We start from the raw sequence: 22,377 nt of genomic DNA on the forward strand, positions 1-22,377 counted from the left end.
TTAAGCTCCTGAATTGATCTGTAAAGTGGGGCTGATAAGAGCCCATACTTAATAGCATCACTGTGGGGATAAATAGTTTACATAAAATGCAAGGCTTCTGCCTCATAATAAGGATTCCATAAGTGTAGCCATCTTGATTTTGTGTTGAACCCAATCCATACATTTGGTCATCTCCAAATATTAAATTTTATAGTCCTTTGTAGTTAAAAATGTGTGAATTTTATTGGATATTAAATTTTAAAATTATGATTTTGAAGAGGAAAGAAAAATTAGACCACCAGGTGCAAAATAGAAGTATAAAATTTATTTAAAACGACCCACAAATTTCTGTGTAATCAGGAATGATACAATTTGCAATAGTTTTTTTAAAAACTCATGACAAAATTTAAAATATAATTTCAATTACAGTATTCATTTAGCCTTATTCAGTTAGAACAATCAAAAAAAACTTTATGCTCTAAATAAATGAGACACACAGGAAAATATAATAGACACTTTTCACAACTATCTTACATGTATGTTTCAAAACTAGTACATTTCAAAGCATTTTGCTACATAAACATGAAATCATGTACAACTGCTGTGCACCAAAATTTAGCTTAATTAGGTCTTTCAAGTAACATGCAATTCCAACTCACAAGTCTTCAAGTACTGCTAGTAAGTGTTCCCTTGTATGCAGAGCACTACATATTGATCCTGAATAGAAATCATCATAATTAAGATTATCTCTTTCCCTTCTACATGTTGAAGTGCTTTCTCTTTAAACTGTTTCCCCCTTATGTTGAGAACCAAAAACGGATATATGTGGGGTTTGAAAATCTTTTCCTTACTAACCTATTTCAATGTATGGGATATTTAATACAGTAGGACGGCAATAGGTAAAATCCTCCAAAGGGAAAAACCAAAGGTACAAAATAAATAGTAAATACACCCCAAAGAGAGAAAAAGTCAGCTAGAGACAGGAATATTATTTTGTGAAATTGATAATTCTCTATTGGGAATTTAGTAGTACTCTACTTCACCATGGTGAAGAATCTGAATATTTTACTCCCACTAATGATGAATATAATGTCTTCTCCTTCAAAACGGGATATTGATATGCATGTGAATCTATTTGGTAGGTCACCACGTATCATAAGAGAAAATGAAGAAACCAGAAATCAATGCTTTTCTTTCTGCTGAGTAGTTTTTCGACCTTCTCTTTAGGGAACACTTCGTGATTTCTTAGTAACCCAAAGAGGACCATCCACCCATACGTAACAATGCAAAAGCTGCCCTTTATTTTTACCACAAAACCATTCTGGAAAAATATTTCTTTCAAAGCACCTATCACAATGTTATCTCATAAAAGTTTTTTTTTTTAAAGTCCATATATCTTTGTGTTTTTTTAAGAGCTCTTTTTGTAAAGTCCTATGTCATCAGCTATTTATTTTATAATGTCACAAAGAGGCGTTAGTGAGGCTAGGCAGTTACTGAACTGAATCACCAAAAATGTTATTTGACTATTTAGGGCAGTCTGGCCTATGTTTTTTGTTAGTAACCCATAATCTACTGATGAAATAGGCCAACTTTCCTACCTCTTTATAAAGAGCTTACTAAAAACTTTACTAATACATCTCATTATTTTTCTTAACTCTCTGGGCCAAGGTATGTTTAATCTTTGACCCAGAGATTTGATGTGGCTGGAAAAGTGGAACAAAAAACAAAACAGTTTCAAATAAGTGGAAGGCAGAGCTATCTCTTAGAGATGCCAAAAAGTTTACATTTTTACCACGAGTGCCTGGGAACTAAAATAATCAGTTTACCCAGCACATTCCCTTCAAGAAAATCGCATTTCAATTTACGAAAACAGTAAACTTCGATTATGAATTGCTGACCTTGGTCTTTAAAAATATTATTTAGGAGGTTTCCCTTTGTTTCAGTAGTACAGGGACATTCTTTAAACAACAAAGAAAAAAAATTTTTTTACAGGGGAAAAAATAAAACGTCATTAATCTAAGCCCTAATGCAGAAGTCCTAGGAATTTGGGTAGACCTTCCAACGTATGAATAAGAAAATAGCTGGCTAAAATAAATAGTGGAGACAAAATACCTCAGAAGCGTATTTTCTCTACAATAAGTAGATTTTGTATTATTCTTAGATTAGGTCTGACAAAATTTCCACTCAACAACACTCTCTAAGTCATAGTTTATGGCACAGAAATGTGTTCAGCAGCCTGCAGATATTACCTGTTTTAGTTTCACATGGGTTGACTTGCTGTGTGATTTGAATCAAGCCATTTGCTATTCTTGCCAATCTGCAAGCTTCCTCACCTGTAAGATGGGAACATTGTTCTCTGTCCAACCGTCAGTGTTGGGGAGAAAAAAGCAGCACATAGGAAAGCAGTTTGATAGCCTAAAACATTATAAAGTACAAGGATTATAATTCTTCTTACTTCCATATTTGCTTTCAAAAGGTTCCTCATATTGAGCTGCTATTTTTCAGAAGAAACTGGTATGGAGTGGGGGGTAGAAACATTACAACTTGCTTTTGAGCTGGTAGGTGAACGTGCGGGCTGCTTAAAGCAACAAAATTCTCCCTCTTTTCTGCCCCTTAACTTCCCCCTAGTGCACTCAAAAGAGCTTCTGATGACTGATTTCTATAAGAACTGTTCGGATTCCTTTCTGTCCATTTTTTAAAGCGTCTCGCCCAGATCAAAAAACAGTTCCTATTATTGCCAACAACCAAATTCCAAAGGGGTAAATTTACATTAGAAAATAGAAACCATCCACAAAATTGAGCTGGGAGATAAGGAGGAAAACACGCAAAAAAAAAAACCACCCCCCAAAACAAAAAAAACAACTTTCTATTCTATACATCAGGGGTCCCCAACCCCAGGGCCGCACAGCAGGAGGTGAGTAGCGGGCAAGCGATCGAAGCTTCATCTGCGGCTCCCCCATCACACCCGTCGCTCGCATTACCGCCTGAGCCATCCCCTCCCACCCCACCCCCCATGGAAAAATTATCTTCCATGAAGCCGGCCTCTGGTGACAAAAAGGTTGGGGACCACTGCTATAGGTCACACCCGATAATTCAAAGTCACCAGTCAGACAATTGATAATTAGTATGATGCGTTACACAGAAATAGCAGAGCCAAACAGAGTGCTAGAATATATAACTTCTTACACAACTTTTTGCAAAACACTCAAACACTAATAAAGTTGAGGGTCAAACATTGCTGGGATAGGTAAGGGGAACACTTGATGCTAACCTGGGGTTCCTAAAAACTTAATTTGCCTCTAAGTGAAAGGGCTGAATAAAAGCTTTTAATTCTTTTTGGTATTATTCCAAAAAGGATTGGTGAAACAATTTTAAAAGACAGGAAAAGACAACCTGAGCTAGATCACTGCTATCCTTAAAATGAACCCTGTGTGTTTGTGTAGGGGACATGGGGGATGGCGACAGAACAGAGAGGGTGGAAGCAATAGAGTTTTAATTTAAAGAAAATTAAAGAGGATTAAAAACTGTAAAAAGAATGAAAGTACACTTAGTGACATTGTAGCTTCAGTAAAATGAGTAAAGAAAAATAATAACAAGCAGAGTTTCTAGTCAAAGATGATAAGTTTATGCCTAGCCAAATGGAGAAGAAACCAATTTACTTTCCAATATAGTTTCTCCAAAAATGAAAATGTTTCTGACAGTTGCGAGATTTTTTTCCTGATGAATGAGACAAGAGAGAATGCCTTTCATAACAGCTGCTAGGAAATTTTTTTCTTCTTTCTTTTTAGGAAAACTAGGTTTATACTGTTAACCCAGGGTTTCCAAAGTTGCACTCACACATAAATGGGTTAAATCGACTAATGTATAACATTTCTACCTTAGACTAAGTTTTGCTTTAATTTAAGGGACAACTATGGCTGAACGAACTAGAAGAAAATTTATGACCCAGGCAGGGTCACGGACACCACAGTAGGGATGGGAAAGGAGTACAACCAACAAAGAAAAGATTAATGTTAGACTTTTAAAGCTAGAAATATTAAACATTGCATACTAGCCAAAGAGAAACACATTTTGGTGCCCTTACAGAAGAAGGGAAAATGAGGAGTGGCAAAATTAAAAATACATTTGGATTACTTGAAGGAACAAAACACATGCCCTTTGAAGCGAACAATGGTATTCGATTGGGTGCCCAGAAGAAACTGGCATTGAAACAAAGTCATTCAGGTCCTGGAACGCAGAGAATTAAAGTTTGTAGAGTTCATTGTGGACAAAAAAAGTGATGTCCTGCATAAAAGCGAGCTCCACCATCTCCAAAATTAACAGAGGAACTTACACTCTTATTTTATACACTAGAGAAAAGCAAAGATTCCTATGTTCTCAAAACATTTTAAGGAAATACACAAATTCCACTTCTGATAAAGGACACACTGATTCTTTCCAAACTGTATTCCAGAGCCGTGGATGGCATCTTTTTTTAAGTTGAGGATTGTGTTTTATTCAGAGGACTTTCTGAGGAATTCAAGCCCAGGAGGCAATCTCTCAGATAGTTCTGAGGGACTGCTCCTGGCATCATTTTCTAAACCTGTTAGAAGAAAGCTCAACATGGAGCATAATTTGATTTAGATAAATCCAGACTTCTTCAGAAATCAGAGCACTGATTCTATCACGTGGATAAGTGTGCCACAACCATTGACATTGAAGTTATACAAGTTCCATACATTTATGGGCAAGTTTAGGAGCTGTGCACAACAAAACTATTCTAATACTGATAGATAGTCCCATCAAAATAAACTATGCTGGGACTTAGTTGTGAGGCCAACTAGGCAAGAGTGTGAATAGACTGTACAACTATGGCTAGGGAGTATGTACAATAGAAATATACTTTCCCCAATTATTCTAACCATTCAGTCTTTTCTAACTCCTTATATATGCCAAACGCTTGTTCGAGGGGAAATAAAAACCTGTACTCTATCAGTACTTGATATTTGTTTATTGAAATAGCAAATAGGACTATTGCCACATTTTGTGAGATGAATTAACAGAACAGCTTCATAGGTAAAAGTAATCTAGATTTCCCACACAAGGCCCACAGAACTCTGCAGGCAGGGAAATCTTGATCCAATTTCACTTAACTTCTTTCCCTGAACCACTCAGAAAAAAACTCAAAGCCATTTTATTTTTGACTTGTACCAAAAATAAGGTTACTTCGCAGCGATAAAATCCCCTGTGGGTGAGCAGATCAAGTCTGTTTTCCTAGAGTCTTCTTAACCACAAAGTGGCCTTCACTTGACTGTTTAAATTTTAATTACAAACATAATTGCACATTGACACTCACATCTGCTGTCTGGGCTCCAGTGATTGAATTGTATGTCTTCTAAGGTGTCTTCCAGGGCTGTGAGAGGCCTCTATAGTACCTTATTTCACAATTCTCATCAAAAATTTCTACAAAAGATCAAAATTCCCAGTTGTACTAAATCTAGACAAAAAAGATTTCCATGCATCAAGAAGTTGTGAAATAGATGGTAGCTATATATTAAAGGTCACATACAGCTACTGATTTACTTGGCACATTCAAAGGAAATGCTGTGCCCATATTCAGTGGAAGTTGTCATGCAATGTCAAAAGTTTGTTCCAGATAAAAGATATAATTTGTTTTAAGAAGACTAATTTAAATAGATTGGGGTGATTTTCATACATGCTATTGTGAAATAAATGATAATCTGTAGGAGTCCACTGAAGTAGTAACATTAGAAAGTAGGTTACTTCATATGAATTAAGTCAGTATCTCATTTACACAGGGGTATGCATTCAATTAACTATGCAGTGGGGTTATGTCTAATTGCTTATGAATCTCATCTAGTTGAAATTCTATATTTAACAAATGAAATTGTTTCATCCACATGCAGATTGCATAATAAAGATGTGGAAGGTTATTTAAGATGCAAACATTTTGCTAACATGTTGCAAAAATTTACCTATAGTTAAACATTTTCAGCTAGCCTCACTTTCCAATAATATATTTCAATCAGGTTTATGACACGATGTATTGGTACTTTGTGGATGAATTGGAAAGATGTAGGTGAGGCTGACAAGCACAAGAAAAACTTTTCATCGATGGCCTGAGATCCATTAGAAGCAGGATTTTGAAGGGCAGCATGACACTTTGTAGGATTCTACAACAGGTAGGAATTATTCTCTCATTATAGTTGGTAACTCTGTAACTACTATGAACAGATTGGGCTAACTTGGGAGTCAAGTATCAATGAATTCAATTATCATACCATGAACAAAGGCAGAAGATTAAAAACCCAACGAGTGCTATAAAAGGGGTAAAACAAAAGGTGATAGTACAGTAAAACATAAGTGTAGAAATAATGTTAGATGACCAGTTTTCTGAGTGAAAATGTCATTTCAAACAAATTTATTTCCTTGCTTCATGAGAAAGAGCATTCTAAAAACAGTATAGCCAGCATACAATCACAATGCTGCAGGACACTGAATAAGCATGAGCTTTGAAAAAAAAAAAAAAGTCACAGGGCAAACAACGGGATGGTACACTGTGAAATTTAGGAAATAGAGTTCAACAAGGAAAGAATCATATGTGGGTCCCACCAAGGGGTTATCAGTTGAGGCAGGCCATTCATGGTGTTACTTACAATACAGAATGGAAATATTTTAGTTGATATAGGGTATTTTCATGTACTTGTTTTGGTAAATTGCAACTAACTTCACAAATCCAAATATTCCCCTAAGTCAACATTGGTGCTTCAGGTTTAGATTGTTAAGGAATTTATTTAAAGTTGGTGACAAACTGATTTGAATTGCTGCAGATGTATCACAATGGATTGTTTTGAAGGAAATTTGCTATTTTTGAAAAATGTGTTAGATTATCTTTTAGGATTTTAATTCTTCAAGTTTACTATGTCATGGGTGGTGACAAAGAAAAACAAAAGCTAATACTTAAATTTGGGGTACAGTCAATAAAAATTGAATGGAAGAACGGATAGATGGGTGGATGGATAAAGGATCTTATAACTTTATCCATTAAATCTGGTGAGGAAATAATTTCTAGTGGGAGCTAAGGCCTAAATTCTAAAACAAAATATCACAAGGGTGTATTCCTGATAGTCTAATACTAGTAATATCTTATTGAAGCAGCTGAAACAATAAACAATCACTTATTTATATACTTATATGTATAAGTAACCTTAGGCTCACAAAAATATACATGTTTTAAAACAAATCTAAGGCACACAAAATACTAAAACAAGTCAATGAATTACTCTATTTTACATATTCAAGAAGCAGAAATCTACTCGACAAGATGATAGTCTATCAATGGACATTTTGTTATTTACAATCCCTTCATATTCCTTTAGTCAAAATTAGTCAAAAGCTTGAAACTGATACTTTGCACCATATATTATTTTAATATAAGTTACAATGAGTTTTCCTTTAGAGAGCTTGTTGGAACTTTTGCTTTTGCACCAGAATTGTGAGTGTTAGCGGTTGTGGGCTTCCTATGGCATTTCCAAGGGAGAAGCACCAGTAGGTTTTCCATACTCCCAAGGAATCTGACACTTTGAATGTTATAGCACCTCTGCATTTTAACAGAATCAAGTATTTCATTGAAATTTCTTCTTGTTCTTTGTTTGGGCAATTACTTTTGTTTTGCTATAAAATGAGTTAATAAAGTAATGGGAAAAAATAATGGGGGGGGGACTAAACTAAATGGAATGCCTATTTTCCCATTACCTAGAAGAACATGAGTTAACATTTCCCCAGAACAATATACTTAGATGAACTACTTTGGATTAGCTCTTAATGGACAAACCATGCTTATAATACCATTCCTACTGTTTGTTTACAGTGTGGGGGTGTGTGTGATGATGATGATAGGGAATTTATTTTCAAAATATTTCTACAGGACATTTATTCTTATTCTGGACCAGAATGACTTTCAGAATGAATAAGGCAATTTGGGGTGGATAAGGTTCTTGCTACTTAATTTTTGTATTTTATCACCTTGAAACTTTAGAAGCATTTGACTCTTCAGAATCCTGTTATGTCTCATCTCCTTTTGGAAACACCTTTCATGGATTATATTGAGAAAGCTGGGGTGAAAGTAAATTAGGGCCATTGTTGTTCAATAAATCAGAAGAGACCATTCTTATTTAGTTCCAAAGAAAAGTTAATCAATATTGGTAATATGCTTCCTAATTCCAATTTTAGAGAGAATTAACCATTTTTGCATGACCTAACTATTTTATATAAGTAGCTAATCTTTGAATGAGAAAGGACTCATTTAAATACAAACCATATACATGATTAGAATACATACTGCAGGTAACAAGATGGAACTCTACACAGCAAGAATAAATGATTTCTCTTGTATGCAAATATGCACAAACAACAGACAATAGGATTCTTATACTATACTATTTCAAGTTACTTTTAAAAATAGAAAGTGCTTTTAAAATATATATTTACAATTTATGAACAGCCTCCAACCATCACCAACAATAATGAATTATTTTATACAGGAGAGAGATTTTAAGAGAGAAAACATTTCATTGGTTCATTTCAAAGGAATATGCCGAGTTTCTAGCAATGATTGGAAGATGTTAGAACAATGGCACCATGAAATAATAATTCAGCTTATTTTTGTGTCGATGTGGTTAAGCACCAGAAGCTGTGTAGAGTTAACACTGTGTGTCTTAATTTTACATCATAGCACATGAACCTGTTAAAATCCTCTAAAAATGACTCGTTTCATAGTAAACAATTTAAAGCACCAAACTGAGTGATTCTACCAAGGTTAACACCTAACCAAAACATCTCTTTATGTATTTAAAACTATAAAACTTTTATTTTTGCTTAAAATGTGCACCTTCTACCAATTGTCAAAATATAGTCACAGTTAAGAAATACCCACCCCCCATTTTTTTTTTTTTTTACCTCAGCCTTCAAATGGGTGAGATGAAGATATAGTAAACGACAACATGACTTTCTTTTAAGAGCACCTTGAAAAAATACACTGCACTCGCAAAGGCATTAAGAAGGGGAGAAAAGCCTTCAGACCCAATGGTTATAGGGCCCCGCAACATGTGTGAGAGCATAAGGGGACACGGTGACAACATTGTCATGGGTTAATGTTAACGCTTTGTGGGAAGGAATCTGGTTAAATTCATTAACTTCAGGGGACAGTTCAGGACCCTCGTTAGCTGCCTGATCTTTCTGCTCGGAGGCTTTAGTTTTCTTATTCTTTGCTTCTTTCGCCTCGAACTTAATCTTGTTTAGTTCGAAGCCGTGTTGGGGCTTATTCAGGTTTTTGTGCTGGTAGAAGACAAGAGAGAGGCGTGTAGGGTGATTCCGGTTGGGGTGCTCGACAGGAGTCGTGGCGTGAAGCTCTCTCCTGGCGCACTCGATCAGAACAGAGCCGTGGGCGGGCGCTATGGCCACCCCACCAACATTGGCATCCAGGAAGATGTGCTCACTGTCTGACCAATACTCAACAATGTGGGGCAGTTTCTCCTCAGCAGGTGACAGGGGGTCGTCTGATAGGGGGTCATCTGACGGAGGCTCATCTGCTTCAGAATGCTGCTCGTCTTCTTCCGCCAGAGAAGAAGCAAGTTCATGAGGAGAAGGGATGAACGGGGGCTGCTGGTTTGGCTGATCAGAAGTTAGCTGCTCAGATGGACCAGTGGGAGGCTCAGAATAAGCCGGGGAATCTGTCATGGGAGTAGACAAGGTGGAAAGAGGAACCATTTCACCAGGCTGTGCAATTTCAGCACACTCCCCAGCAGCTACGTTAGCACCACTGTGTCTTGCAGAAGGCATTGTGCAGTGGGGATTGCTACCTCTTTCTGAAAACCCGTACGAAACTGATGCATCGTTCTTAAAAGGAACTGTTGGGACCGGAGCAGTCTTAGGGGACCAGGAGAAGCCTGGAGCTAAGTGTGCCTCTTTCACTGGGTGAGGAATGGATGGGGTCGGTGAGTAGGTTTTAGTGTTGTCCGAACCTTTGAAGATAAGGTGGGGTTCAGTTTCACTTTTTATTTCAGGTTGCACAGTCTCTGTTTTATTCCCTAAACAGAGAAAAGGACACCAAATGTGAAGATAAATACAAACTACTTTTGGTAGCTGTTGTCTTTAAACAGTATTTTTAAAGAGATGTACAGAGAATAACAGAACAGAACACTGATGGTGGCAATTTGGCCAGTTTTGTTCTATTTACTTTAAGCCTGACATATGCACACGTTAAAAATTGTAGGTAGTTTACGTATGCTTTTTCACCCAATATTTTTTTCTTAAAAAATTATTTACTTTGGAAATAATCATAAATAAGTTCACAAATTTAGCCAGAAGGATATCCATTGTCTAAAATGGTAAGATATTGGAAATGAACCAATTGGCTATGAAGTAAATATTAAAACCATACATCAGAATACAGTGCAAGTGATAATATGGTGACCAAGAGCAATATTTCACTACCCAAAGAGCTGTTTAGATACATTTTAGGTATTGCATGATCTCATTTTTGAAAATGTTAAAGAAAGTAACAGTTTATAAAGATTTCTGAGTAATGAAAGCATCATAACCGGCAAAGTTAATTATTAGGCAAAGAAAAGTCACATAAATAAGCTATTCCTACCCCTCAGAACAAGTGCATTTAAGCTCTGTTTCTTTCTCACCAAGTAGGTAGATCATTATTATGACATTGGACAAAAGGTGGGCCATCTGCTCTGACATATCCACACAAACCTAATATCAACTGAAAACATTTTTCTTGAGGACATTCTCCCTGTTTTGATGTTCTAATAAAATGTTTGCAAGGCAAAAGTAGTAGATTTTAAGGACCAAGAAATAGCAAAGTTGTCTTGTTTTAAAATAATTAATATAATAGTAAACATTTATCTAATTCAGAAGATCTGCAATTTTCCCTCAGATGATATAACCTGGAGACACAATAATTCTCATGTCTAAAGAGAACTTATATACAGGACCCAAGGAGCGGTATATCAAGAAATCTGTGCTACTATCTGTGGCTGCATCTACTATTTTAGAGGTTAAGTTGTCAACAAAGTACAACTCACAGGAAGGAAAGATTTAAAATATGATGAGTCTTTTATTTAATTGGAAAAACCTGTAAAAAAGCTTTCATGGGTAATATTACAAAAGGACAAGAAGCTTTAGGCCAAATATTGTGCATTTGGCTACTAATAGGGTATCTCTCTCTCTCTCTCTCTCTCTCTCTCTCTATATATATATATATATAAAAGAATAGCATGTAAAGATGCTATTAGGAAATGACACAAAGATGAAAATGTTATGACTACTGTTTACAAGCAGCATGGAACCAGATATGTGAATCTTAAAATAAACCTAAATTAAATATCTGTAAAGTGGAACTACAAGCAAAAAGGAATGATAATTGTCCCTTGCCTTGCCTCTTCACTATCTCTATTGAATCTTTCTCAGTGTTATATAAATGTCTGCACAGTCAGTTGTCTCATCTTAAACAAACAACTTCTCTTAAAAATATAAAAATCAAAGAAGTTAAAGAATACACTGTAATTCTTAGTTTGAATGTCAGTTTAAATTAATAGTGTTTTTTAATTTTTTAGGCTCCTTGGAGGAATGGCTGATTTTAGATATGGGGCAGGATTACATAAGAGGAACCTGGAACATCTTGTCAGAACAGAAACTAAGGAAGTTACCAAAGACAATCGGGGTCATGACAAAAGAATCAGAAGCCACCTTGAAGTGTTCCTACTGATCCAAGACAGGAATTTGAATGAAAGCATATGAATTTGAAGATTTTAAAGCATTTTCAAATATAGTGGAAAAAAAAAACCCTTCTTAATATACATTGAAATATAAACTATGTTAAAAAAGACATAAGTTCAAAATGATGCTAAATTTAAAAAAAAGAAAAACAATTGATCACACTGGAAGATGCTTGGGAACTAACTTGTTTTGTTAACACTGGTGAATAAAGGCAAATAGCTAAGCATTTATTCTGATTTCTTTAATCACCCATACCTCAGAATTAACAAGTTATTACAAGGACAATTTCTTTTTAAAAGAAGATTTAAAAAGTGGAAAAAGAATAACAAACTCCTAATGAAATAAAGAATATGTAATATGACCATAAGTGTTTCTAAAACCATTAGGTAGAAAGCTGTTAGGGAACATTATAATCAGTCAATTAGGTTAACAACACCTGACCTAGTCTTTTTTCTTTATGCGGCATGTGGGATCTTAGTTCCCCTACCAGGGATCGAACCCGCACCACTTGCAGTGGAAGCGCTGAGTCTTAACCACTGGACCTCTGAGGAAGTCCCCTGACCTAGTCTTAACATCACAAAAAGACACACCAAACACTATGTACTTCCTGATGTGAAGAAATAGGAGTATATAAATCACAGATACTGTTCTGGCCATAGTAATTTTTTTTTTTTTAAACTGAAGTTGAATTTGCCTCTATGGACAATGGTTTCTGCTATAATGAAAAATGAAAAAATGAGGGAAAAGAAGAAAAGCAAGCTTTAAATTAAAAAGAAATGTATAGGAGACATATCAACTAAATATAATGTGTGACCTCGTTTGGATACTGATTTAAACAAACCAAATGTGAAAAACAAAAAATCAATTAGGAGACAAGTGGAGCAATTTGAACACTGATTGGTATTAAGGTGTTATTTGATTTTTGTTTGCTTGTCTTAGGTATTGTGGGTATAAAGATTCCCTCTCTTTTAGTGACACATAGAAGATGATTCAGTGGGTAAGATATGACTTCTACAATTTGTTACCAAAAACAACAACAACAACAAAAAACTGCACAAGTCATATCTTTATATTTTCATACCCATGTGGCCTGGGTAATGGTATAGATGACATAGAATGGCTATGTATTGAAAAACTTTTAAACTAGGAGTCTATGAGGGAAGTGGAATTCATTATGTAATTCACTCACTTTGTACCTTTTTTTAAATTTCCATTTAAGGAAAAAATCCTCAACTCTATAACCTTCACTCCATTCAGTTGACCCCCTTTATAGCCAACATGCATGTCTTCCATTTCTCTCCCATTTCCCTATAAACCTACTTCCTTCATTCTCACCACTGTTCTGCACTCTGCTCTAGCAGTCATCTTCAAATGTAAAGATAAAATCTCAGTTTTCCTCTCATTTGCCACAGGAGCAGCATTTGACAGGGCTGATCACTCCTCTGTGGTTTCATGCCTACCACACCACACCTTCCCAGTCTAAGCCTCTCTTGCTGGTTCGTCCACATCTCTGAAACCTCTACAAATTGAAAATTCCCAGGATTTGTCCTCGATCAAATTCCCTTTTCACCTCCTTCTCTGTGATTTCATTCACACTCAAGACTTCAAATACCATCTCTATCCAGTTGACCTCTTAAATTTTATCTCCAGTCTGAACCTGTTCTCTGAATTACACTCTTATTCAACTGCTTACCTAACGTCTAGACTTGAATGTCTACAGGTGTCTTGAACTTTTACCATGTCCAAAAGTGGGCCTCTGATTTCCCTCTTTATCTTGCCAAATATGTTCTTCTCCCTCCTTTCCTCATGATAGTTGGTGGTTTAACCATCCTTCCAGTTTCTTCCAGCCAATAACATCAGGGTAAATCTTGACACTTTTTTTGGTCCACACTCGAGACTTAAATCTATCAGAAATCCCCAGAACTTCCCTGGTGGCACAGTGGTTAAGAATCCACCTGCCAATGCAGGGGACACGGCATCGATCCCTGGTTCAGAAAGGTCCCACGTACTACGGAGCAATGAAGCCCGTGTATCACAACTACTGAGCCTGCACTGTAGAGCCTGCAAGCCACAACTACTGAGCCCACGTGCCACAACTACTAAAGCCCACGTGCCTAGAGCCTGTGCTCCGCAACGAGAGGCCACCACAGTGAGAAGCACACTCACCGCAACGATGAGTAGCCCCCACTCCCTGCAACTAGAGAAAGCCTGTGCGCAGAAACGAAGACCCAACGCAGCCAAAAATAAATAAATAAAATACAGTAATTTAAAAAAAAAAAAAGAAAAGAAATCCCATTGACTCTACCTTAAAAACATCCAGAATCAGACATTTCTCCTGTCCTCCTCACTAGTCACTATGGTCCAAGCTCCATCATCTCTTTCTTGAGTTGTTAGGATAGCCTGTTTATGATCACCCTACTATTCTATTCTCTACCCCACTTGACTCTAGTTTCAATCCAGTAACTGGGATGTTAGGTTTGAGTCAGATTATAGCCCTTGTCTATTTCTCACTCAAATATAGGCCAAAGTCTTGACAGCAATCTACAAAGCCCAAGATGAATGGCTCAGATGCCCCTCTTACCTCTCTGATCTCACATCCTACAATTCTCCCCATTTCACACTGTGCTCCAACCATACTGGCCTCTTTGCTTACATCAAGTATTCAAGGTAAATTCCCATCTCCTGAACTTTGCACTTGCCACTTCTACCTGGAATGCTATTTCTCCAAATAAAAACATTGCTGATCCTCATTTCCTTTAGGACTTTGCTCAAATGCCTCATTCTCAGTGAATCCTTTTTTGACAACCCTATTCAAATGGAATTCTTTCACAGCACTCTGTCCCCTCTTATTCACTGCTACATTTCTGATACCTCGAACAGTTCAAAGTAGTGCCCAGTAATATTTGTTGAATGGACTACTTAAACTGATGCTAAAACTGATGAAGAAGAAAAAAAAAGCTGATGAAGTAGGACTTCAAGGAAGTGATGTCATTTTATGTATGCTGAGAAGGGGCTTTGCTTCAAAATAGCTGGGGAACAAACGATAAGAACATGTTTCGTTTTTGCTTTTTTTTTTTAAAAAGAATATAAATAGAGAAAAAAATACCAAGAAATACTGATGGGTCACCTTTTTGTTGGCTTTTAATTTTGGCAAGTACATGGAAATATATTCACTGTTTTAGTTTAAACTCTAAACAAACTATATAAAAATAATTGGCTAACTTGATTGGTAGATATCTGATCTAAAGTTTTTCTTTTCATAATGCCTCACTCCTAAGAGAGTGGCAAAGACAATAAAGAAAAATAAGATGCAAAGACAAGTGCAAACTGAACTGCCAGTGAAAGTTGTGCACAGAAAATTATCAGGCTCAATAAGCCTTACCTAAAAGTGGCAGCGATGAAGCCTTACTGTTGTTTGTCATTGAATTATTCTTCCGCTTGATTCGAGGAATAAATTTCTTTTCCACAGCCCTTATCTTATGTGCGAGAACCTCTGTCATCATTGCTGCTCTCTTCTTCCCAGAACGAGGAACTGGCTGAGTAAATCGTGTTCTTCTTCTGCGGTGGGGTGCGAGGACCATGATGGCCCCAGATTTGATCCTGGCTTCCATTCCGTCCCTTGATCCAAACTCATCTGTGTCTGAAAGTTTATAAAGAGGAAGTACATGCAGCTGCTCATCTTGAGGAATAACACCAAATGAGCGGTTATCTTCTCGTGTTAAAGTGCAGACCTGATAGGAAGAAAACATGAAATGGGAACTAGAGATCCTGCACATTCATAATAGATATTCCTACCTTCTTATTGTTGCCATTGTGAAAGGGAACTGTTTTCAGTTGGTTACTGCTGGTATATTCATTCATTTTGGAAAAATATTTTATATATCAAGCCACTCAATGCTTTTCAATTTGAATAACTTATCAACTATTTGTAAGCAGACCAGTATAATGTTGAGTTGATTTTGTAAGTACATATTATACATGTTTATGCATTTTATAATATTTTAAGTCACCTTCTTTGTTACATTCCATCTTATTTCTTTGTCTAAGTTAAGGAACAGTCACTGAATTGTTCACTACCTTCATATTAAATATTAACTAATAAAAAGATATTTAGCTTATAAATCACACTATTTCTTTTTTTTTTTTCACACTATTTCTTAATACTTAAATAATGTGGACTTCCCTGGTGGCACAGTGGTTAAGTATCCACCTGCCAGTGCAGGGGACATGGGTTCGAGCCCTGGTCCGGGAAGGTCCCACATGCCGCGGAGCAACTAAGCCCGTGTGCCACAACTACTGATTCCACGTGCCACAACTACTGAAGCCTGTGCACCTAGAGCCCGTGCTCCACAACAAGAGAAGGCACCGCAATGAGAAGCCCGCACACCGCAACGAAGAGTAGCCCCCGCTTGACTCAAGTAGAGAAAGCCCTCGCGCAGCAACAAAGACCCAACACAGCCAAAAATAAATAAATAATTAAACAAACAAACATGAGAAGAGGAACTAAAACTTAGTTTGACTCTGAACCTAATCCAACCTGATCACTAATATTCTCTAATGAAGAGCAACTCACATAAAATGTACTAGCCAAGCATGATGTCGAATCACTCTTTGGCTAAGATTCATCTGGATGGATGTATAAAATTTCAGCATTTGGAAATAACATTGGTCTCAGAGACCATAGGCAACATCAGTGAAAGGGTGTGATAGGGAAAAAGTTGTTTTGGCTCCTTAATCTGTTACTGATAGACCTCATTGAGCAAATAAGGAAGGAAGGCTGCCTTTTGATGGATCAGACGGTACACTTCCAATCAGAATGTAATAATCATAGCTATGTCTTCTAAGAGGCCAAAATCATGTAGTGCAGAAATAGAGGTAATCACTCTCTATTAATCTGTTTTACTAGGTAAGAAGAGAACTACTTGAAGCAAACTCATTTCCCTTATAAAAGGATTATTGCACGATTTTTCCTGTGGTCTTCTCCTTAATTTAAGATTATCTTGATTGACTTCTTGCTATGGGCATGTGATTCTTTTCATGGCTATAAACATAGTATGCACATATATGTGCAAATATTTCTTCTAAATATCTCTACATACGAGCACTAAGAACCAATATTAATAAAAAGGATGGTAAATTTGGCATGGTTCCCTCACAAAAAACCTGAAGTACAGATGGCAAGAAAGAGTAAGTTGCTTAACTTCCTATCTACCAGTTTGATAGCACAGAATGGTTGCTTTGAATAATCATGTAGTTCTACATCCCAACAAACCTACCACAATTAAATGTATAATTCAAGACTTTCAACAAAGTATTTCAGGCTGGTTCTGTAACTTTTGGGGAGCACTACCGATATATACTATGTGGAACAGACATAAAATAGGATTTGTCACAATAATCATCCTTAAGGACCTCAGCTTGAATGTACAGTGATGGAGCCTTTAGAATCAAAAGCCATCCAGGTACATACCACCGTGCTCCCATTATTCATGTTGTGAATGTCCCTGTGGGGGTGGGCACAGAAGTCTAGGCAAGCAGTGACCCCAGAGAAAGGACGACCTTCTTTCTTGCCAAGCCGACATTCTTGAGCAGCGTGTTCAAGCGCCACCTGAAAAATAATGTATGACCCATGGTTTTAAGAGATAGAAAGAATCACCTTCAATAAAGAGTAAAACTCACTTTCTGATAAAGTTTATGAGTTAATTACACTTTATAATTTCAGAGATATCTGACACTACAGTATATTATTTTAGTGATTGTCTAGTTTAGTAATATTCAGGGTAAAGAATTTGAGACTACATGGATTAAAGTGGCAATCACTGAAGGCAGGGTGAGGGCATTAATACCTACTGGGGGTAGATAAACAAGAACAGTAGCCTGAAATATTTCATTAGGAAGAAAGAATAATACAGTGCTTTGATCATGTATCTAGTTTTCAATGTCTATATAAAGTAGATGTACATATATATTCATGAACCAGTATAGAAAGTAAATTAATAACTTTTTTAAATGAAAGGTTGGAATTTAACAGAGAGCGTGTTATTCATGATAATACAAATAAATATTTTAATTTTTATTAAATATTTAAAAAAATATGGACTTCTGGTTATGTTTCTGTTTTTGTTTTTGGTTGCGCCACTCTGCTTGCAGAACCTTAGCTCACTAACCAGGGATTGAACCAAGGCCCTCGGCAGTGAAAGCACAGAGTCCTAACCACTGGACTGCCAGGGAATTCCCTATGTTTAAAATTAGGTATTTTACACACTTATTTTCTCCATTCTCTGATATATGATTTGCAATTATTTTCTCCCAATCTGTGGTGGTCTTTTCATTTTCTTTTTTAAAACAATGTGTTCCCCCAACTCAGTTTTATTGAGGTATTCCTGACATACAACATATGTAAGATTAAGGTATACAATGTGATGATTAGATACATGTATGGATTACAAAATGATTACCACAATAAGGTTAGTGAACATTGCAATCTGTTCACATAATTACGATTATTTGGTGTGTAGAAGTAACATTTAGGATGTCTTTAAAACATTTAAGTATATAATATAGTATTGTTAATTATAGCCACCAAGCTGGGCACCAGATCCCCAGGTCATATATATATTTTTTTAATAAATTTATTTATTTATTTATTTTTGGCTGTGTTGGGTCTTTGTTGCTGTGCCCGGGCTTTCTCTAGTTGCGGTGAGCGGGGGCTACTCTTCGTTGCAATGCGCGGGCTTCTCATTGCAGTAGCTTCTCTTGCTTCAGAGCACGGGCTCTAGGTGCACGGGCTTCCACAGTTGTGGCTCGTGGGCTTCAGCAGTTGTGGCTCGCAGGCTCTAGAGCATAGGCTCAGTAGTTGTGGCGCACAGGCTTAGTTGCTCCGCAGCATGTGGGATCTTCCCGGACCAGGGCTCGAACCCGTGTCCCCTGCATTGGCAGGCAGATTCTTAACCACTGCACCACCAGGGAAGCCCCCCTCAGGTCGTATTTATCTTATAGGTGGGAGTTTGTACCCCTTGACCAACATCTCCCCATCTCCACCACTTCCCAATTACTTTCTTGATGAGGCATTTCTGCTTTTATAAGTTTTATTCCTAGAAACAATCATAACTTTGTCACTCTGGAGATTTAATTCAATTGCCATAATAGACTTTTTTTTTTTTTTTCTGCGGTACGCGGGCCTCTCACTGTTGTGGCCTCTCCCGTTGCGGAGCACAGGCTCCGGAAGCGCAGGTTCAGCGGCCATGGCTCATGGGCCCAGCCGCTCCACGGCATGTGGGATCTTCCCGGACCGGGGCACGAACCTGTGTCCCCTGCATCGGCAGGTGGACTCTCAACCGCTGCGCCACCAGGGAAGCCCCATAATAGACTTTTTAAAAAACGCTAGACAATTTTTTAAGCTGTCTGATAAAAGATCTACATTAAGTTCAGATTTGAAAAAATTTTCTATTAACAATGACATTGTTTAGATATAAATTTCAACCATGTTTAAGAGTACTGTATAAGGAACCAAAACATACCTGGTTTTGGTAAGCAACTGGAGCATACTGCTTATAAATTGGAGCTAATTCTGTAGCCAAACTCTGTAAATTATCTTCAAGGTTTTTTTCCTAAAGGAAGAGACAGTCCATAAAAGTTGTTTCATAATAACATATAAGATGAGTGATGAGTTTATTATATAACGTATGAAAATGAATTATACATCATTGCTGATGTGTGGTTGATGCATGGTTCATACTTACCCAGATAAAAGAGCTACCATAGAAAATGACATGGATAGTTTTCATAAAATCTAAACTATTAGTCACTGTTATGCTTGAATTTAGTCTTTTGAAATTAAAAGTCTATGTTATCAGCTAATGAGAAATCTAACTGGTGTTAGAGGTAAGTTGCAAAACTGCTCATGTTGTTAAAAACAAGAACCATATTTCATATTTATTCAATAGTACAGGGCACTTGAAGTAAATCAAGACAATTTTCCTGCTAACAAGTGGAGACTTGGAAGAATTCTGACAGTGAAACAAGTTTCTATAACAGAGATGGGAGAGCAACACACATAAGGCACATACCGTGTTATCAGATCCTGTGTTAAGAGCTTCAAACGTTATAAGTAGGCAATGGGCTGTCTAAAACCAGTGTTTTCTTTTCTACACAGGAATGGCTATAAATTGAGGAAGATCTGATAGAACTGTGGAGAAGCCTTAACACCATTTCAAGATTCTAGATTCTAATGACAGTAGAAACATGTAAGATTTTTTCAAAGGAAAACCGTCATGACAAGAATATTAAAAATGTCACTGATGACAGCATGAGGTTCGAAGAAGAGAAAGCAGCCTTTGGCAACAATAGTTGGAAAACCATTGTGGTAGTTTTTCAGAGATGATTATATCCTAAACCAAGTCAGAGACTTGATAAATGATCAGTCACATCTGAGGAAGACAAGTGATGGAGAACTGACAGCAAGGATGAATGAAGGACTTAAGAAGGTTTGAAGGCTTCCGCCTCATTTGAGATTTGGTGGATGCCTAGAACTCAGGAAGGAAGCCTTCATGTGGACCAGGTCATCTCTGGTATGAAGCAGACTATTATAAAAAAACCAAAGCCAATATAGACACAGGAAGTTAATTCTTGACTGCTTTTTAACAAGCCTCAGTCTTGGCAACTGCAAAGCATCAGTGATAATCCTTTTGGTTTCCTACTCATTTATGTTGGTGCTTTCATTGAAAAGGATATTCATGTATATATAGGGTCTATATCTAGATTGCTCTGTTCCATTCATCTGTCTAATTATGTATTTGTTACTCAATGTACCTTAATAAATATAGTCAGGGAGGTCAGACCCCTACTTTAAAAACACTTCCTAGCTATACTCACACATTAATTATAAATTTGAGGAAAACTCAGGAATTATTATTTAAATGCCTATTAAAAAGACTTTATTATATTTTATAACACTTGAAATATTGGGTGGGGTAATTGTGTTTTACTGCTAATAGAGTATTAAGAATCATTCAGTGTCACAAGTCAGACTGGGCAATTTGTCATCTTATGGAATATCTCATTTATTATGTGGAAATGAAATAAAGTAGGCAAATAGAAGCTAATTAAATGAAACTTAAATAGATGATTATTAGTATCATTTTTGAATGTAGGTTCTTTATTCATATTGTAAAAATCCTGACTTTCTAATGGTTTCATTAGAATGAATATGTCGGATAGAGATTTCTTATCAGATCTTTACCTAATGGGGCTCACACCTACATCCCTCTGCCCTTCTCACCCTGTACTTCATCTCTAGGACCATCTTCTCCACATCAATGCCTACAATTACCACCTGGACCACAGACCACCCCTTGAGCTTCAGGTTCTTCAGGTTCTTATTAATGACCTGACAACCTCACTTGGATTTCTCTTAGGAATCTCCAAGCCAATGCATTCAAACTGAATTAATAATCTGCCTTCTATAAACCTGGTCCTGTTTCAGCATATCCTATGTCAAGGAATAGTACCTAATTAAAAAAAATCTTTCCAGAACAACCACTGCTTATCATTTCTTCTGTCACAGCCATATTCTAAGTCACTACTATTCCTTCCCTGGACTGTTGTCAAAGCTAGCCCATCTTGCTATACCAACTTTTGGCCAACTCCAATCCACAGAGCAGCCAGAGAGATCCCTTTTTAAAAAGAAAAGTTTAATTATATCACTCTCCGCCTTAAAAGTCTTCAATGATCTTCCAAAATTCTTGACATGGTTTACAAGGTCGCTTTATGCACCTCACTTTCCCTTGCCTGCTGTGCTTCACTGGCCTTTTGTCAGTTCCTGGAAAGAGGAATGCTTCTTCCTGTATTATAAACACTACATAAACATTACTCATTGTTAATAATAACCATAAGCAAAAACTGATCTTACATTCATTATATAACAGAGTTATTTGTTATAGAATAAAAATTTAACAGTCATGTCAATATAAATAATATATTTGTATACTAACAGCTTTATCAGATACTTATTTGGAAAAAAAAATTTTAAGGGAGAATTCACATCTCATTATCAAGTGTTCTGACCTTTGAACATGGTATCTTCTCATTATCAGGTATTTTATATGTCTTTTTAGCAATTTTTATAGTTTTCTCCCTAAAGTTCTGATAAACTTCTTGTCAGATTTCTTCTAAGGTACTTTATCTGCAAAGGATAGTTCTCTGTCTAGAGTCATTTCCTTCATTTATTACAGTAAATGGGAACTCTAGAAAAACCAAATAATTTTGATTGTCTCTTTAAAGGGATTATTTATTTATTCTGAGCTTTCCTTGTATGTTATATTCCTTGTATTATAGATACAATTAGATTAATTCCTGCTGTTTTATCGATTCCTATTTATCCTGTATCTTAATGATTTTTTAAATAAATTTTTTATTTATTTATGTATATATGTATGTATGTATGTATATATGTATGTATGTATGTACGTATTGGCTGCGTCAGGTCTTCCTTGCTGCGCGAGGGCTTTCTCTAGTTGCGGTGAGCGGGGGCTACTCTTCGTTATGGTGCGCAGGCTTCTCACTGCGGTTGCTTCTTTTGTTGAGGAGCACGCACTCTAGGCACGCAGG

The 22,377-nt window shown here is 36.6% G+C and overlaps 1 protein-coding gene across 7 annotated transcripts in view; it reads right to left on the reverse strand.

Moving 5' to 3' along the window:
* Positions 1-282: 282 nt before the first annotated feature.
* The window catches only part of TET1 (tet methylcytosine dioxygenase 1), a 138,834-nt gene continuing 116,739 nt past the window's right edge, over positions 283-22,377 (reverse strand). For 6 of the 7 annotated variants that reach the window (XM_033841867.2, XM_033841866.2, XM_073793531.1 and 3 more), the window contains 4 exons: positions 19,290-19,379; positions 17,240-17,377; positions 15,152-15,500; positions 283-10,067 (listed from right to left, as the gene is read on the reverse strand). In XM_033841867.2, coding sequence (XP_033697758.1) covers positions 9,055-10,067; positions 15,152-15,500; positions 17,240-17,377; positions 19,290-19,379 — 1,590 coding nt within the window. In that variant the 3' untranslated portion in view covers positions 283-9,054. The remainder of the gene's footprint in view (positions 10,068-15,151; positions 15,501-17,239; positions 17,378-19,289; positions 19,380-22,377) is intronic. The other variant, XR_012326609.1, reaches the window with a different exon arrangement.

The sequence above is a fragment of the Tursiops truncatus genome, chromosome 16 (genome assembly GCF_011762595.2).
Source record: "Tursiops truncatus isolate mTurTru1 chromosome 16, mTurTru1.mat.Y, whole genome shotgun sequence".
NCBI classification, from domain to species: domain Eukaryota; kingdom Metazoa; phylum Chordata; class Mammalia; order Artiodactyla; family Delphinidae; genus Tursiops; species Tursiops truncatus.